Source organism: Rhopalosiphum padi, chromosome 3 (assembly GCF_020882245.1).
Source record: "Rhopalosiphum padi isolate XX-2018 chromosome 3, ASM2088224v1, whole genome shotgun sequence".
Taxonomy (NCBI): Eukaryota; Metazoa; Arthropoda; class Insecta; order Hemiptera; family Aphididae; genus Rhopalosiphum; species Rhopalosiphum padi.
This window is the reverse complement of record NC_083599.1, coordinates 61,667,419-61,688,870: the sequence shown is the minus strand read 5'-3', so window position 1 is coordinate 61,688,870 and position 21,452 is coordinate 61,667,419. Positions and strand designations below refer to the sequence as shown.

The following is a 21,452-nucleotide window of genomic DNA, read 5'->3' as shown; positions in this document are numbered from 1 at the left end:
GTAAACACGTGTAAACGATAATAATAATATTATTATTATTAATACTATCGAATCACTTTAGACACGTGTAGTTCTAGCTACCTACTTACTGTCACACACTGGAAATCGTCAAAGCGGGAAAATAATTAATATATTAATATATAATTATTATTGTTTAAATATGCGCAGTACGAACGACATTCGTCTGGTGTAAGTACATGTAACCCACGTCCGTCATATTTATCTGCACAAAATATTATATTGCCGGCAGTTTTACAATTATCTAAGCTGGAAACGCCTACGCGCATGTCTAACCGACAAAATTAAAACTACGGATATATCTTTATGTCATTCAGATTAACACAAACCGTCAGTTGTTAAATAATTATAATAAAAAAATATATTTATAATAATCATAATAAATGAAACGTATAACAGAAGTGACCAACTCGTAAAATCAATTAATGTAACGTTGGTATGCGTCATAATATTATTGTATATGTGTAGTATCGAAACATTTGGTTTGAATTTTGTAAAGATTTTTTTGTAGGTATTTATTTTTTTTAATTTTAATATTTATTCAATTATCTGTATAATATATTAAAATGTTATTTAAAATTGAAAAACTTAAATATTTTCGTTTACCAAATTAACCGGTGGGTTAAATTACAATGTATAATTATATATGGTCAATAAAATTCAACCATAATTACAACAATAATATTACGAAATCATAAAGTGCGAGTTAGTGCGTTTTACGTTACATAAATATTTACCGAAATTACTTACATGGCGATTTTCATATACATACTTATATATAATGTATGTAATAACCACTGAAGTAGCGAATTGTTTAATAAATGCATAGGTATTACATACCTGACAGATCGATTTTGAATAGTACGCACAAATTAAAAATTAAATTTTAAATCATAATATTATACTGTAAATATTTCATTTCATAAATTTCAAACATAATTTTAAGTTTAAATCGATAAACTACAAATTTGGTTTTGACTCCATAACCATATCATACATGTAGCCATGTAGGTAACCTAAAGATACATACGAAAACAATTGAACTTCGAAATGTATATTAATAAATAACAGCGACTAGGTAATAATCCAATTAAAAAATGGAATTATAATTATTATTGTTATAAAATATTATTATATCGTTATTGTCTGAGAATAAATTAGGTATAATGTCATTGTTGCGAAAAAAATTTTTCAAAACATCGCATCACCAAACATTTTTGACGGTTATGTTAAATACGTCATTTTGCTCATATTATTATTTTAGAAGTCAAATTTAATTAAAGTTTAATGACAAAAAAGGGCCGTTTTAGTAAATCGATAGTGAGCATATTTTAATTTAATATTATTGAAAATTTGAAAAACATAAAATAATAATAATGATATAACTAATAAATATTTAAAATTTAATTTAAAACTATAAAAGTAGATTTATTCATATATATTGTATAATAGCAACTTTTACGAATACTTCTTTCAAATAGATCCGATGATAAAGAAACAAATTATTTTTCGAAAATAAATGTTGTGACCTCGACCTATAGAAATATAATATACACACGTTGTTTATATACACCTACTTGTCGTCGAGTATTTTTATCGTAACGATTTGATGTATGACAATGACGGATTCACAGGAAAAAACAATATAGTCGCGTAGTCTCGGAACTTGTTAAAACCCATCAATTTTCTAAAAATCGTTACAACATAATATAATACGACTTCAATAAACACTTTATACGACAGAATTTGTGACGTTAAATGTGTTGGTTTATATTGTCAATAGAAGTTACATTTTCAGATTGATATTTATATATAATATATATATTTGAAACAATAACTTGTAGTGCACCTTAGTGCTGTAGAAATAGTGTGATCACTGTGATGGTGTAGCACTATCCGTCTAATTTAGAGTTTGTCTAAAACGTGAAAATTAAATTGTGTTTTTAATGTACACAATTGTGATTCTCAAAATTGTTTTTCCTATTTTATTTATCTATGGGCTTAAAAGCATTTATAATCACCCCACTAACTCAACATCGTTTGGGATAGCAAATAGGTATCGATGATTTAACAATTATTTAATATAATTTTAATATTTTTTTTTTGCTCAAGCAAACCTTTATAAAATTGCTGAGTACCAACTTAATCTTATCGAATAAAAACGCGAATGGCGACGGCCTAGTTATAAATTATAATAATTGAGGACGCTAGTCAGCCCATGAGTACGTACCTATTTTATATGTTATATTTGTTTATCGTTCATAATGTAAGTACCTACGTTGTGGTTGAGTTTAAATAGTGTAATATGTTTTGAGATGAAACCATATCCACAGTTTGTCCTATTAATGTTTCACTAACGAAGACGCGTAGTTATAGTGATCAAATATCAAAACAAATTGTTATCAATTTGTCAATTATAGTAATCAGTCGTAGCACATAAATATTCAGCTAAGGATTAGCCGAATTGAAAATATTTACGCGCAAAGGTAAACAAATAAGCCATATAAATACAATAATGCATCCAATTCAAATTTAATAGGCACCTGAAGGGTATACTGCGTAAATACGATGATAACGTACATACTAAACAACAAATAATAATAATAATTCTATTGAAAATAAATAATTTATATCATTAATATTATACCGATGTAAAATTAATGTAAGTATGTAACATAATGTAAAAACTATAAATAACTGTTAATAGTAATTGAGACACTGTAACTAATGGCCCTTGCAACCGAATTAAAGATCAATAAAAAAATACTGGAACTTATTTTCATCACCAAAAATACATTAATATTTGTTTTTTTTTAACCAAAATAACTATTTTAAGTATTTTTTCTATCGATGGGTATTCTTTTATATTTCAGTTTTTTTAAAACAGATAATATAGGTAACAAATTGTTGTGATGATTTTTTATGAAAAATAAAATAAACATTTTATAAATATTAATTTACATTTTTTTTTTTACGAACTTGTTAAATGGTGACTATTAAATCCGTTTTAGTGAAATCTCTTAAAATGTAAAAAAATTCCAGAAACGATATTTCAATTTTACACTTCAGCTACCTAAATATAAATGTTTTTGGTTGGATTTTTCAACGACTCAACTTTCATATAATAGCTTTAACTTAGATTAAAAATAGTTATTGTGCATGGAATACGTTTTATATTAAATTTAATTATAAAAATACCACATTTCCAGAGTGACATAAGTACATATCCTAAATTATCAAAAAAATGTGTAATTATAACTTAATGGATTTGAAAGTTTTTAATTGTGTAAACGTGACGTTTCGCTGTGACGCAATTAGTTTTTGGCGTTTTACATTGAAGTTAAGCTCAACAAACTCTAAGTTTCTGGAATATTCTATTTTTGAAATAAAATGGTAGTCATTTAAATAATATGACGTGCTTTTGTTTTACTCTCCTAATAAATACCTAGTTATGTTAATTTTGAATAAGTAAAAATAATGTCTACATAATACCTACGTATAATCTATGTATAAAGCATGCAATAAGTATAAACTTAATAAAAAAAGCCCCAGTTTAAATTTATTAAATAAAACTAGGTATAGTATAAGTACGAAATGACATAAAATAATAATATTAAAAATAATAATATCATGCTTACTATATTATCATTATACTTTCAAAACATTTCTAAAAATAAAAACTTTCAGTTATCGTTATTGACACAGCGTTTTCATAATGATGGTTTCTTTATTCCATATATTATACCGTTCATAAAATATTGGTACCTCTTTTTACCTCTTCGTACACCTTGTTGGAATAATATTATAATTTCTTCATTGCACACACTGTAAAGACTTTAAGAGAAAAAAGATTTACCTACGTATTATCATAAAAAAGGTTGAAAATAAACATTTACCTGTACATCTCCGCTTGTGGAGTAAATATTTTCCGAACGCGTTAGAATATCGTAATATGTAAACATCTGATACGATGAAACTTAAATATATGTACCTATAATGGCTAGTATTGCATATTTATATGTATGTTTGTGTGAGTTTGTGCGTGTCCGAGTGTTCAACAACAAATTTCTATGCATGAACTATATTTAGGAAAATATAGAAATAAATATTTATTTTTTTTTGTTAGGTATCATGAATAATGAATATATTTGCACCATCTAGGTCCAAAATTCCTAACATTTATTCTTACCACTACACTCGTGGTCTTATATCATATTATTTGATTATTATAATATTGATAATAATACTTAAATAGAGTATGCTAAATGTGTTCTGGATAAAAAGTAAACGATCAGATATAGGTAGGTATGTAACTGATAATTAATAACGGAAGAAAAATAATAAAACGACAATTTCGTCGATAAAATATTATATGAACCCACCTTTACTTAGTTAAAACGTGTACGTAAACATTATAATTTATATTTTAATATTATAGTATCTATAACTCTTTAATTAGGTGGATAAGTTACAAAAAGCTCTTCGTTTTTCTGCTTGACTTATATATAGTATACACTTGTATTGCTCGACTAATTAATCCTCATTAATATTATTTTATTGCTATTCGTATTTTTTTTTTTTTTTTTATACAAACCCAAGAGTTTTATACCTGCGACCTGCGACGAATTAGTTTTAACTGTTTTAAGTCTAGGTATCTAAATCATAGACGTAAATATGGTTAAAAATCTGGGAACGAGGCTATAAATATCACTTAATAAATATTAGTATATAGTTTACTATATTGATGAAGTTGAATTAAGAAATATTGGGGGGGGAGCCTTTAAGCACACCAATTTAAGTCAATGATCTAAATATTAAACAATTAAAATATTGAAAAAAAAAGTTCTATTTATGAGTTTTTTTTTGAAAAAATATTCCCATCCTAGAAAAATAAGGTTTATTTTGATATTTCGTTTTAATAAATACTAAACATAAATATGTGTATAATAAATTTACTTAATTAGTGATTTTTTTAGCTTTATTGTTCTTATAAACGTGTAAAAAATGACGATTTGGGTCCTTTCTTCTCATCAGTGTTACAATAATTGGCTTATATTAAATACGCTTATGACAAGGTTTCGCTATACATTTTATTATTCTTATGTTCAATATGATATAAGTTTTGTGAAAATCACAATAATATATATATAACCATATAGGTATATATAAATATATTATAAGTCCACGTAGGGTGGTAAATCCATCGATCGAGGTTTGGTTCTATCTGGGTGTATTGTTAAGGTCACTGGGGACCAACGGGGCGAAGTACTACTCAATGTATATAAGCTGATAAAGTTATATACACCGCGTTGGATGAGTCTGAGGGATACAAAGGGGAATATAACTTGTGTAAAATAACGCTTTTCAAAACATTGATTTTTTTTTCTTCTTATAATACGTGTATACGGACTTTGAGCTTAGAATACGGTTTACGTATTCAATTACTTCAGCGAATAGAGTCTGTATGCATATACAGCCTCGCAATAGTTTATCATTTTTACATAATTTTATGACATATCGATGATTAGGGGGAGGTTAATTTCCAACAAGCAAAAATCCTCAACAGATTTAACCCCGCGGGCTTAAATATCAAATATCAAAGACTATCTCTAAAATTAACTCGTTGCACTGCTAAAATATGGTCAACACGCTCCAACAATACATAAACTATTATTACAATGTGTTAAATATTTTTCAGCACCGATGCCGGAAAGATTTAAAAAAATCCGTGGTGCCAAACCCAAAGGTGTGGCCAATCGGAATCGAGGTCTAAAATGGATACGACAGAACGCCGTCGAAGGCGTAGTGTATTTCGCCGACGATGATAACACTTATGACGTCAGATTGTTCAATGAGGTTAATATTTTTATTTATTTATTTATTTATTGCACATTGTCCATTTGTATGGTTTAATCTTTAATCAGTACAAGTATATATTTTATAATAATCAATATTATCTATTATGTATTTATTTTGATCACTCGACGGTTAGTTGTTATTTAGTACAAAATTATTTGGTTAGAAATATATCAATTTCAAAATACAACAATAATCGTTTAATACTTTAATTTATACATATTATTTCAACCAAATTAATGATTCAACATACAGTTTAATTATTTTATTTTGGCGTGTACATCAATGGCAATTATATTGTTTTGACGTAGTGTATAATTATTTATTTTTCAATAATAATTTTTAAACAAAAAATATCAATATATTATTAAGCTAATTATTGATTTTAAAATTGACAAAGGAAATAGTTCACTAATTGTTACAATTATTTTAATTATGAGTATATATAAATTATATAATACTATCAACTATCATAAATCGAGAAATTTTTATTTAATAAATAAGATACTCACACAAAAGAATAACATTCAATGTTTATTTTATATCTAATATCTATTATAATTTATAAGCAAATTAAGTTGCTGACGAACATACAAATATGTGGTAAAATATAACATGAATGGGTCAAATTATCTTTTTACCACTTTTTCTTTGGAAAAAAACAATATTTGTCGTCTGTATTGCCACTTATCAGGAAAACTGTACCACAAAACAATAATTTTAATTAATTTTGATTGGGTTGTATTTCAAACTTATAAAAAAAATATATGTACTTAATATTCGTATGACTTCCTTGTCCTTATTTACACCAATGAATGTACTTACTTTATAGATTACACTGTAATGCTGTTCAATTTATATATTTTTTTGTTGATTGAAATTTTCCTATGGCATCCTTCTTAATCTGATATTTAGTACTTCTTGTATACTTTTTTTTTTATAATATTTATTAAAAATAAATGTATAAGGAATTATATTTCTATTTATTTGTAACATAGTTATTATATTAATGAGTATTGATAATATTTACGATAAAAAAAAATTAAATATTCACTAACCTATTATGCAAATATTAAATACTTATACTCAGCTGAGTATTTTTTTTAAATTGTGAATATTTTTATTTAAAAAAAATTTAGTTTATTTTCAAAAATAATATCTTTACAGTTTCGGGCGGTACTTCTGAATGCCTACCCATAAATTCAGTTCTTTGCAGTATTGTAATATTTTTCGTCGTCAAACTTTCTTTTTATACAGTATATACTATAGTCTGTAAAACTGGATTGGTTTTTAGTAAATTCTTTAAAAACAAAAATAATTTATAAACTGTATACATCAATTTGTTTTTTTTTAAATTTGTTTTGTCAAAAGCTTGAAGAGAAACAACATCATATAAAATATTTTAGTTGTTTTTAGTTTGTTTAAATTAGAAAATGAAATAACCAGCCCTCGTATGTTATTCTAACTACAATTATTAAAAATATAAGGTTAATTGTTTTATTAGGATTTAAGTTAAATTATAATACCTTATTTATAGAATGTATTTAGATATAACTATATATTATCATGTTTTTTTTTATTTGATAGTATAATGTTATATTTCTATCAGAGTACCAGCAATTTAAATAGGTACACAAAAAATCTTAAATCCTAAATTATTGTTATTAAAAATATATAAAATTTCTAAAATTATAAATTTCCGCTCAGAATTTTTTTCGAGTTTGATGATAATTGTCGAAATGTTACAAGTTGCAATTAGTAGGTACCTACTATTATAAATTACGCTTTGAACTAATTGAGCGAGATGAATGTTTAGTCTAAGGTGATCTAAATTTTGATTAGGAAATTATAAGGTATCAGGTATCTGCAGAAAAAATATCTGCTTTTCCCAATGCGTATTAGCATTAAATCTTGCAATGTCAATAATTTCAACCTGTCTGTAATTTATTTCGAGTGATAGATGAAAATTTAAAAATATAAATTTACAACACTGATAAATCACCACCAAAAATAAAATACACAACAAGGTAATAAAAATGAAAATAAAGTGTTTGAATTACGTTCAACGGTATCGCCGCGGAAAAATGAGTATTGACAATTTTTTTAAATAATATATTATTGTTTAAAAAAAATCAATTTTATTATAATTTTATAATTTATAATTGTATTATTTTTAATTGTGTACAAAACCAATGCAATCAATAGTTATAGTCAAATAGATAAATTTTTCAAGTGTATTATTCCGATTTATCCAATAATATTTCTTCAGAAATATTTCCCAGTCAAAATGTTAAATAGTTATTTATCCTAAGATGCTCGGATAATCTATTCAGTTTTTTTTAAGTACCCCACATAGGTTTTATGTAATTTTTTTTCTAATTTTTATTGACTTTATTGAGCAAATAATCAATCGTTTTATATATACATATTTACGTATTAATTGTTACACTGACTTGAGTACGTTTTTACTTCATGATAATGTATTATCTGTACACAGATGCGTTATACGCAAAAAGTATCCATGTGGCCCGTAGGATTGTGCACAAGGACTGGCCTAAGTACACCAATTGTGAAGAATGGCCAGTTAATTGGGTTTTACGATGGTTGGATCGCAGGCAGGAAGTTTCCAGTCGATATGGCTGGGTTTGCGGTTAGCGTCAAATTCCTACTAGAAGTAAGTCAACGTTTCAATACTTATGTTTATGTATGTTCATATTTTAATTGGATTCCGAAAAAAAAATCAATAAAAAAACATAAAAAAAATACTTAAGAAAAAATAACAAAACTATATTAATAAGATATATTTAAACATAATTTTAACGATAGCTGTATTTTTGTGGAACGTTTCCAAGTAAAATAATTTTAAATTTTTACCCGTATACTTTTTAACCTATCTTCTCATCACCTTTATCGAATTTAAAAAAGTTAACATAAGGTACACTTGGAAAAACAATTTATTATTCTCTAACATACACATTATGATGATGGTTAACAAGAGTAACATTTTTACTTAAATATTAATGCAAATATAGATAAAGAATGAAAGGCGATATAAAAAGGTTTAAAAAAGGGTTACCTTTTAAAAGATGAAAAGGGTACATAAGAGATTTCCAGAAATAAAAACTTATTTCACTTTACATTATACCTACGTCTTACAAGTCATATTTTATTAAAACAAAATAAAAGTATAACAAAAAGTGTAAATGAAATAATACTGCATATTTAAATTTTTTTTTGTAAGTGAGTTTTTAAAAATATTTTTTTCATTTTTCGTCGTCATTTTTAACGATTACCTACCATTTTAAATTTTAAAGTTGCACAATACGAGCTTTTTAATGTGCGAAAATATGTTGGTGTTTATAATATGAGATCTTTTATAAATAAAATACTTGAATACCCTGGGATTATTGATATTGATTTATCTCATTATAAGTTAATAGTGATGCCTTTAGATAGGTATTTTTAGTAATTTTATCATATTCAGTTACTATAAATTAAAGATAACATAAAAACATACATACAATACATTGGCTTATACATTATTGTTAAGTAGTAATAAGTAAAATATCTCGGTAGCGCTTATTACGCGCAGCTTTGTTCTAGTCGACTATTCCTAGAAATATTATTCAATACCTAAAGTTTAATGTGTAATTATTGTTGCTTAAAATATTTTTTTTCAGGATTCCTCGAAATGAGAATAATTATCGTAGTAGGTAATAAAAGTAACTAAATAGTAAATAGTACCTGCATACAGACCGTAATATTATAATAGGTAACACGTTTAAGGTGATTTGATTAACTTATTTGTATATTATGTTCCTTTTTTAAAAGCGATTTTCTTCATATTAGTCAAAATAATATAACTTTCTGAACGATGTTCAGTTTTGATTTATATAGAATATGTTATGTTTTTTTTTCGAACAGGTGGTAAAAAAAAATTATGATGATCGATTATTTATCGATTAATTAACCCTTCTTCATAACTGCACCTGACTTTACGTGGGTTTGAGTAATAAGCACTTAGAAAGTTGACAATTTCCGCTCACTTCCGTATTATTTTCTGATTTTCTAACAATCCATTAACTAAAATATTTTATGTTTTCAACATTTACATCTCACACTGTTGTTTAAATATGAAAATGACAGTATGACACTACATTTTTTTCTCATACCTATTAAATAACCTACTTAAAACAGTGTCCAATTCCACGTATTAATAAGTACCTATGCCATTATATAGCATATTATTAAGTACATATAATACTACTATTCGAGTAGGTTCTTGATAGTTTTTATTTAAAATAAATATTGTAACTTTTAAGTAGTATTAGTTTAATACGTACGTATTATAATCCACTAAGAGTATTTGAATATTTTTTATTTAATTTCCACTTGAATAGTTTATAGTTAATACTTAATAGTACTTAAATTTAATATAAAAACACGTAAAAACTGTTTGAAATATTATGTAAGAATTCAAAAAGGTTACTTTTATACTTCCGTTCGCACTTTTAATATTTTAGATAATATTTTTCTACTTTCTCGCCGTGACGGATAATCCTTTGGTTGTCCGCGAACTTTTAGACCTTCCGAGAAAACCTTATAACGTATTAAGCACTTCCCCGAATTACTCAACAAATTACTTATGTCAGACCCAAATACGAAAATATATAAGAGATATTCGTAGTTAATAAAAACGAATTGAATACATAATAATATTTTAATTGTCTATACACTTGTTATTGTTCCATATTTATATTGTATTATATATTTTAATCATGAACTACAAAAAAAAACTCACTGTAATGTCAAATATCTAAAATCCGGATTCTTGTCGGACCTTTTTTTTTACAAACTAGAATTTTTAATTTATTTATCTACAAATAATTTTAACTTAATGTACCTAGTTGATAAATTATTGAAGTTCGAACAGTTATAAAAATGAATTTTAATATTAAATAAAAAATTTACATACGCATATCCTTCAAATTTTAATTCTATAGCGTTTAAATTAATTCTCAGCACCTATAATCTATATACCTATACGCATTATTAGACATATATGACATTATTAAATAATAATTTTTTAAGTGTATCATTTTGATAATTAGAGCGTGAATTTTTATGCAAATGCATATTCTTCTAAAATTCACCTAATAATTTTGATTAAAAATTTTAACATTTCATAATAGTACCAAATAGAATCTATCTATTGTCAATTTTGTATTTGCATATTTTTGCATATTTATGTAAAACGACTATAAATTTCATATTTCTATATATTTGCATAAAAGTTGCATATTTTATGAAAAGTAAATCAAAATTGTTTTAAATTTTGCTCAGAAGTGGTTTAAACTCTTGGTCAAATAATTTCAGATAACGGCGCGATAACATCAATACTGTCAGTATGTTACATAGAAAGTTTCGGAGGGCCTATAGTTTATCGCTTATCAGTTATCGGATGACGACGGGTCTTTTAGGTATATTAATCAGTGACGGTTGCTCGTTGGTGTAATCTCACCAAAATTTAAGTTTATCACCCAACCCGTTATGACTTGTTGGGATATCTGGCTTGATCAAGCTTTGAGCTTTCTACTATGAAACGAACTTCGATAAAGTTAAAGAAGTTGTCAATACATTTAATGAAAACTATGTAAAGTCTATTCAAATTGATCAAGAATTATTTATAGATATTTCAATAAAAAATGAACTTGCGCTAATGTTATCCAGTTGTCAATGCATATAAAGTTGTCAATACCGTCACAAAAATAGAAAAATCAGATTCTTATCTCAGAGAAACTATTCCGTTGGTCATTCAAAGTATTCACTACAAATAAATTATTACAAGTACTGTTAAATTAAAAAAAAATATGGAATATTAAGCTTGGAAATAAGCAACTTCAATGAAAGTATTGAAGAGTTGTTACCTGAAGACATTTCTTGTTTTAAATATGCGCCTATAGAGTTTGCGACGTAGACAAAAGTTTTTCTCCAAGTACAAATTTATGCTATGTGACAATTGCAGAAGTATCCAGTTTGAAAATATTAAATTACATTTTGTAATTATTTCGTGTTGATATTCGTTCAAAATTAATATTACCTTTTTGTCGTTTGTTTTATATTTATGTAAACATGATAATATCATTTACCAATGATAAATAATAATTAAGGGTAATAGCTTAGTTATAATATTAATTATATTGCTTATTTATAATTATATTTTATAATTATTTATTTTATTATAATACATTTTGTAAGTTTTCTTAAGTGAGTAAAAAAGAATTTTATTTTGCATACTTTTAAATTTTTATGCACATAAATATTTGTATATTCAACAATATTTTTTGCATAAATATCCGGGTTCTAACTATAATATTGTAAAAAAAACATTATATTTTTCTCTGCGGATGGATTTTAATATTGGTGTTTCACGTGTTTTTTTTAGAGGCCTGATGCTCAAATGCCCTATAAACCAGGATTCGAAGAAGATGGGTTTTTGAGAACCTTAGCTCCCTTTGAACCTCATCAAATTGAATTAAAAGCAGATAATTGCACCAAAGTAAGTGCTGTTCATTAATTAATTATTAAATGGTTATTTCTTTCAATACTTTGATCACACAACTCAATGGCCTCAGTAAGCCAATGTACGAAAACTGTTAACATATTAAAACGGCGTATTTTAAATATTTTAATCAATTGATTAAAATTTAATTAAATCGTTTGAATTCAAATTTACGTAATAATAATATCAATATAATTTTTGATAACGTTTAATCATTTCAGAACAATTTTAGAAATTGATTTAAATGAATAAACATATTTACTAGTAAAATGGTTTGAAAAACATTTAAAACTTTTGTTTACCTATCTAATTAATATTGTATACCTATTTTTATGACATCTTTATTAAAATAAAAATTATAGTTTGTATTCTACAACATTAAAACATGAAGTTTTAAAATATTTTTCACAAAACTATTCATTGCATGCACAAATCATAAATATCCAAACCCAAAACAAATGGTTAAATCAAGGTTCAAACATTTCAAACCTATACTTAACTAAGACCACTATATTTTATTGCTGTCACAAAACATTGTACCTATTAGTTTCACTTAAAAGGATGCACGGTTTATTTTAATTTTTAATCGAATTATGAGTACCTATGTAAAATATTAAAATTAAAAAATGCTTATGACTCACTTAAAAATTTACAAAAATTGGAAAAAACCAACGGGAGAGTATTGATAATATTATTATCTTTAATTAGATAATTTACTTTAATATTAAAGCTAAGTATTAACAATACAAAACTTAAACAGCTAAACGCAAATTTTCTATGTTGCCCATTTATAATTTATATAAGACAGAAATAACTTGTATTGATGTCCTCTTAGAGTTTAATTTGCACTAGAACAATCTTTACTACGACGCGGAAACATTTTAATTTTTTTACATCGACTGTGTGAATTTAGACATAATATTTGGCATAGATTTATTTTTTTGTTTGAGCGTGCAATTTATTAACCCTGCCTATTTTGTAAGAGCAAAAAAAAAATCATCTACTACTTTTCTCGTTCAGTTTGTTGCAGTATTTTTGGCAATAGAAATTTAGTGGTTTTTACTTTTTTTTATCTTCAACTTATCAAGAATCTTGTGTCAAAATACAGATTTCCACTGTGTCGATTTCATAATAGATTCAGTATAAAGATATTATATGCAGGTATACTACATTTAAAAATAAATTGCGCTATATCAATCATATACATAATACTATGTCAGTGCGATGTTCGCAAATAATTTCAAATAAACGAAAAATATATCATCGGCATACATTGAGTTGCATTACATAATTAATAACAATATATACGTGTTTATTCTATGTGCTTATATATTATTACCAAATAAAAGAGAATACTTGATTATCTAAACTACTAATATTATGATCGAGTATAACATACGTAATTGGGTCAAACCACGGTGTCGTATATTTTGTGGATACTACGTAAGTTCGAATAGTATTTGATTAATACATATACTAAAGATATATATTTTGTTCTACATGCATTATACTGTGTATAATATACTTAACAGTTTTTGTATAAAAAATTATTGAGTGAATTTTGGCAAAATTATAAATCAGGATTTATTTTTGTAAATCATAATATTATGAATTTTTATCAGCACCTTTTGTGACGTGTTTCATTTGTTATTTTAAGATACTAGTGTGGCACACACAAACGAAGAAGAATGAACCATCGCTGAAAGTGGACAAGGAAAAATACAAAAACACAAACATTCTTCGCTTAAAGGACATCATAGTCTGACACATTAAAAGCCATCGTAGTCGAAGGATTTTGGTTGAAAACTGTTTTTTTTTATATACCTATGCCATGTCGTATACACATACGATTTGTTTTAGCCGTGATCTGAGATTTGCTCAATCACGGTTTTTGATTAGTATAGTTTTCCCGGGCATTATGATTTCGTCTTTCCTTTGTCTTTTTATTTATTTGCGCCCTCAATTTTTGTAGATACATTTCGTAACTTAAATTATCTATTGTTTATAAGTTATATGTACATTATTATTATTATTATAAAATGCTATTTTTTTATTTTGTTAACCGATTTGTTTTCTCAAAATACTAGTCAGTCATGTTCCCTGTCATAGCTGGAAAGGTAGGAGTGAGGGACACTCGGTCTTACGTTTATTAATCAGTACTTTTATTATTATTATTATTTTGTAGTTTTCGATAAAGCTGATGTACCGAACTCGCACATTATTTGGAACGCTAAAAAAATATGAAAAGTATGACATTCGGCTGATTGTTATTTTTCTAAGCCTAGGTATATAATCCAACAAACCTAAAGGAAAAATGAACTTTATTTTATGTAACTATTTATATTGAGTTTAGTATTTTTAGTCGCAAGATTATTTTTATAAAACAAGAATAGGTATTATTACTAAGTTGTGGTAACCGATCGGTAGGATCCGATCTTAATTACCAAATGGCAGAAACACGTAGGTAACCGATATGTACCTGCACTGTAACTTCTGAATATCTTTTTTGTGATGTACGTAGTATTGTAATGTATTTTCGACTACGTGCCGCATAGACGAATGCCAAACGTGCGGTATAAACCGAGATAAAAACACACGCGTGAGTATAGATAGTGACCGGGCACGGATTAAGAGAGATCTGGAAGTGACAATTCGCGTATTAGCATAATACGTGTTGTATAATATATTACACACAATTTTCCTCGTACACTCTTCATTTCAAAAGTACCTTCACATATTGTTAAATTTATCTTCTATTTTTTGGGGGGTATAACACGTGTTTGTTATTAATTTGCATAAAAAAATTAGTGTTCTTCGAAAAAATGTTCAAGTAATATGTTTCCCAAGAACCGTCCCTGAATATAACGACTGCGACGAGTCCTGTTAGTACTAAGCTTGTGTAATCTATTATTGCATATACCTTACTATAGTCGTCGAACGTTTTATTTTCTTGATTGTACATTTGTCTCTGTGTGGTTTGGGAAATTTAGTATTATGCGTTTGGGCAATTTTAAAATTTGTATAACAATAATTTTTGATGCGAGTAATTAATGAATTGTTCTTCTATAACCTACATTTTCTATCGATACGCCGAAATAAAAAGATCCGTTTTTAAACGGTTAGATTCAATAAAAACAAAGTTTTCAATCGAAAAACATTATGTTTATTTATTTTTGTTATATAAATGTAGTCAGTTTTAAGATCAACGTTTATATCCGATCACTATACATGTGTGACTGAATTTTTTTATAATTCACTGATAAAATTTATTATAACATAATGACATTTGATAAATCTATAAAATATAAATATTAGTCAATATTTCTGGTCACGAAATAAAATTGATAATACAATTTTATCATAGTTGCTCAAGTGCATAGGATAAACAACCAAATACTTAAAGTTCCCAATACTGTATAAGACCGCTGCCGGGACTTCGTAGGTACCTACGTGGTTCTATATAATTACGAACGTTATCGTGTTCCGAGTAAAATATTATAGTACATAATAATAATGACCATTCTTGACGACTAAAGTGTTTTTTCTGCACCATTAGAACACCGTCATAAGTCTCAACTACCAAGAACTTTTGTCCGACACCGATAACACACCAGTTAACTGTTCAGAAGGTATTAACAGTTAACCATAAAATGTGTATTTTTTACTAATTTTTTTCATGAAAAATTGATAAACAAATTTTTTTCACTTTTTTTTGTCTACACATTATTTTTATTACAACAATATGCAGCCAAATAAATTTAACGAAAATAAAAATTCGATATTGTTGACTGCCGTGTTGTAGTCTTCTGCGTGTCCCATAACAATACGTAATATTATTTGTACGATTGCGTTTTGAAAAGTCCTTTAACTATTTTACCGATGTCAACTTAAAGTACCATACCTTAAAAGAACACGTTTCGTAGAAATCAAATTTCTGTTAACGTTTACGGCTGCCTTTATAATCGCTTTATGTATACTTTGACAATGCAAAATATTTCTTTAATTTTAAAGGGGCGGAAAGATTAAGGATAAAGGAAATTCGTCAAATGGGAGTTGAAAAAAATTACGCCAACGCGATCGCACCAGCGGCTAACATTATTATATAACATTATTTTCGTAAGGCAAACGCTCGAGACGTACCTACTTATAACTAATCAACTCAACCCCGAGTATAGTAGCGGTATCATAAAAACTTACATAAAATATAAAAAATAGGAGTACACTTACAGCAACGTTTAAAAAATGACAATCGCGTTTATTGAATTTTGTTTAAAACACGACCGTACATAGGTACTTTTTTTTACGATTTCATTAAAAATTACGAGAACAATACAAACATATTGTTTTCATTTGCCGAGGTTGTAAAACAGGGTATGCGTAATTATCGCTGCAAGCGGGCTATCGAGCATTCGTCGTTTAATACATGCGCCTGGACTGAGATTGTAGTGGACAATACGCGACAGACAGACAACGTACGATAGGTAGGTAATAGGAAAACGTTTACCGACCAGCGATTTTAATTTGGCAAATACACTCGCGGTGGGGACGGTTGTAAAAAGGGCTGCTAATGGAATAAGAACACCGCGTGCACTACTTGACTGCCGATTTTTCACACATTCGGTAAAAAGGTGCACTACACCCTACTTAAAGACAAGAAAGGGCATAATTGATGATTTCATGTACAGATTAAATCGACGGACTATTGGATTTTATGTATAATGTTTTATATATGGTAGATTAAATTGGCCTAAACGCCTCTGTGTAATATAATACTATGTATTTTATATTACACGATTCCTGATTATGTAGTGATTTTTGTCCTAATTATTATAGTTTGGAAGTTAATCAAAATATTTGTAATCTATCAATTATTATTCAAATTAAGTTTTAAAATGTAATAATTTATATAATACGCAACAAAGATATTACTCTGGAAATTGTTGTAGAAAATATTTATCAAGTTTTCGGTACGTAACTTTGGGTACCTACTTTATGTACTTATGAAAAATACTTAGTAAAAAATATATATAGGTATTGACTTTAAAGAAATTAGTTGCAACTTGAATAGGTGGTTATGACTGTATACGATAGTCGAAAATATTTAGATAATATGTATCTTAAACGAATAGTATAATTACTATTTTTAAATGATCGTCGGCTTATCTACTTATGTTTTACCTAATTTGTATTAAATAGTTCACATTAATTACAACTGAAATCAAATCATTTATATTAGTCAATGCAGTACCAGCTACTATAGGTAGCTAATTTTTAGATAATCTCGGGCGACCAAATATTAATTATTGGTATAATATTATAATATTATATTATATGAAAACTACTCATTTATATTATAATGGATTATAATTAGAGTAACTTTTAACACTTGTACAATTAATCATATTTCCGTGCTTCGAAGTTTTTATTTTTTAATTTATACTTATGTATGTGATTATTTATTTATTTATTAATTTTAATTCCAATGTTTTATTTTTAAATCATCATTTTCAAACATATCCAACATTTTTTGACCATATCATCAAATTTTAAAACCTATAAATAATGATTAAAGTGTATTTTATTTTATTTTATTATTATTACTAGGTATATAATATTTTTTTTCCTAAACATTGTTGTTTTAGTTAATTGTTTTTTTTTTTTTAATAATATGTTAAGAATATTTTACATTGTACAATTCAAAATACAACATTATTTTGATATTATATATATTTTACTGACTCAATGACATTTAGAAAAAATAATATAATATCATATATAGTTATTATTGTAATATATTATATAATGTGTAGATAATATCATTTTTTCATACATTTCACAGTAGTTTTCAAAAATGTAAGAATGTAAGATTAATGATTAATGTGATATTGGCACTCTAAATAATATCTTTTGTTGTATTTGCAATGAATTCTTGGAATATTATATTATCGTTTATAAAGCACAAATAATAAGCAAACAGGGTGCCATAAAATAAACTTGATAAAAGTTTTGCATGTGATGATCGTAGATGTTGTCAATCGTCTTCGTCACACAACATATTTTTTTACACCTTTTTATCATTATATTATACTAAAATAATCTAACTTGTATTACTATTATTTAAAAAAAATTATACGATTCAAGTATTAGTACAACAATAATCCAAATTCAACTAATTGGTTTCTCTTGGCAAGAATTGATTTATTAATCTCTATAGTGTAGTTACCTATTTTATTTTTAATATAATATTGTTTATCCATCATCATAGAAATAATTAAAAATATCGATTTAATGATTAGGTTAACAAAACAATATTAAGTATATTTTAAGTTTAAATATTTAATTTTTAAACTCATCAATAGAATCATACTTTAAGCTACCTATAGTCATTGAATTATATCACATACTAGTGTACTCGTACTTCAGCTACACTTACATTTACCTATATTTAGACTTATCATTAACACCGAAAACTGTAGAATAACTTATGACGTACCCAACAATATTGATGATAAATAAATTATGAATTTTATACCTATAATAATTATTAAAAAATTATAGGTACTATACAATATACATAATACTCATTTATAAAATAATATTTTGATTTTTAAATTGACTTGCTTTATTTAGCATATATCAAAAATCAAATACAATGCATTTAAATTAAATTTATTATTATTATTATTATTGAAATCAAAATTATTTTCTTTATATCCTTCGTAAATATTTCTCCCTTTACATCACACCAAAATTTGTAATTTTCATTTACCACGTATACATGTGTAACTTAACAAAAACATGTAGCTACATCATCGATTTTTTCAACTAATTTATAGTTGTAAAAAGATTTTAGAGCAAAAATAAAATTAAACAACGTTTTTAACAGTGCTTAATTGATTTGAGAATTTCCATTAAAAAATCTTACATGTGTATAAGTTAATAAGTTATTGTTTGTGATGTTGGAAAATTTGAATATCCAGCGTATTACCTTATTAATCAGAATAAAAATATAAACAATTAAATTCACACGGAAATAATGTTTTTTTTCATTTTGACTATGCATAATATTTTTCTGTATTTTAACACTAAAATAATTTTACAAATCGATATAATAATTCGGCGTAAATTTGTTTTAACGTCATTTATTATGCGAATAATGAAAATGAAAAACCTTTAATCGTCGTCTTCTTAAATCAATTCCAATCGATATAGATATGGAAATCGATTGCTCATTCAAAATAAAAAAAAGCACTGAACTATAATTTTACTTGCTTGAACTTATCTTTTGACGATAACAATGATTGTGCTTGTTATTTATTATTTAATACGTAATTGAGATCTGTAATTTAAAATAAATCATTTAATCCACGTATCTACTCGTTCAAGAGACGAGTTTAATTACAAATCAATATTTTCATTTATACGATCACAATATACGTAAATCATTAAACTATTTATCAACTATTAATTATATTGTTGTACCATGAACCGTTTGTTAATTTATTTAAGTATACTGTATAGTTGGTTTGTATGATCGATATAATATATTGTACAAAACTACGCGTAATATACCTATATAATAATGAATAAAGATACTGTGTAGGTATATATTATTATATTATATACATATTTATAAACAATGACAATTTTTTGTAATTATTTTTTCTTGCATAAACATTTGTATGGTTTCACTTATATACTTACTGAAATGGCGTACCTATATTGTCTTTGACTAGGTCCAAACATATTATAAGAATGATTTTGTAATGAACAATAATTTTTAAATGAAAAAAAAACTCAATAAACTTCCGCTTGATATAATTTTGTGTATTTGTTTGATTGTATGTATCTGATTAAAATATAATTTTATAATAGCTAAGATATCATTTAAAATGCCTCCTATTCTATTCCTGATTTGTAATAATAATTAATGAGTTACAATAATGTATAATATTTGAATAAAATAATTCATAAACTCCTAAGGTTTATAGCTGTAAACTAGCAGTTCTGGTGTAAATTAACAATGACGATACCTTGAATGTCAAATAAACAGCAGTGAACTAATGTACCTAATATTCAGGTAATATAATTGATAATTTTGTCAAAGCTAGGAAAGTTAGTAATTTTTTCGACAATTTATAGTGAAGTTACTTTAACATAAAATCTAATGATGATAGACGATAGAGTATAAAATAGTTTCTAAAATTTTAAAAATGTCTAACCTATTGTTGGTGTGAATAATATCTTAAGTTAAAAGTTAAAAGTATAAACAGTTTCATGAAAACTAAAATACTTAAACTATTAAATGTTATAAATTAAAATATGTTGTTCAAAATACATTAAAATAATAATTAGGTACCTACTATACATATTTATATCTTTATAGCCACAATTTAAATCATTCAGGACGAAAAAATAAAATGGGTTGATAAGAAATTATATGAAAAAAATGTATCCACTCGCATTATCACAAATACTAAATATGAATTACTACTTATTACCCAATTAGGAACTCAGTAGTCTCACGTCATACGGAACGTTGATATTTTTTAAGTAAACAAAAAAACTATGAACATTTATTTTTATTTTTAACCCGTTATAATCGTTAAATTCGATTATTTTACGCATTCAATTAAATTTGTTAAGTTAAAAAGTTAATAATTAATATAATATTCACTGTTTACAAGATTTTTTAAATAATTATACAAATTGCTAAATTAGGTAATATTATATGAATATAGTTCATTAATACATCTCTTCAATAGATAACACTATTGTCTATTGTCAATACAAAATTCAATAATATAAATATTAAAAATATTAAATTAAATAATAAAAAGGGTGGGCAAGTTGGTATTGCTCTGCTGTATAGTAGTGATGGTGAGTAGGTCACTATAATGGATGTGTTAAATTGAATGTAATGACAGGTATCATTGTATACGAAAAACGATTCTGAATGGAGATGATTTGTCAGTTTAGGATAATTAGTAGGATATATTATATTATTAGCTATATT

The 21,452-nt window shown here is 25.9% G+C and overlaps 1 protein-coding gene across 1 annotated transcript in view; it reads left to right on the top strand.

Annotated features, from left to right (window-relative positions):
- Positions 1 to 20,257, top strand: part of LOC132924247 (galactosylgalactosylxylosylprotein 3-beta-glucuronosyltransferase P-like) — a 51,121-nt gene extending 30,864 nt beyond the window's left edge. The window contains exons 3-6 of the mRNA XM_060988437.1: positions 5,717 to 5,874; positions 8,372 to 8,548; positions 12,320 to 12,433; positions 14,094 to 20,257. Of these exons, the coding sequence (XP_060844420.1) occupies positions 5,717 to 5,874; positions 8,372 to 8,548; positions 12,320 to 12,433; positions 14,094 to 14,201 (557 nt within the window). The 3' untranslated portion in view covers positions 14,202 to 20,257. The remainder of the gene's footprint in view (positions 1 to 5,716; positions 5,875 to 8,371; positions 8,549 to 12,319; positions 12,434 to 14,093) is intronic.
- Positions 20,258 to 21,452: the final 1,195 nt, after the last annotated feature.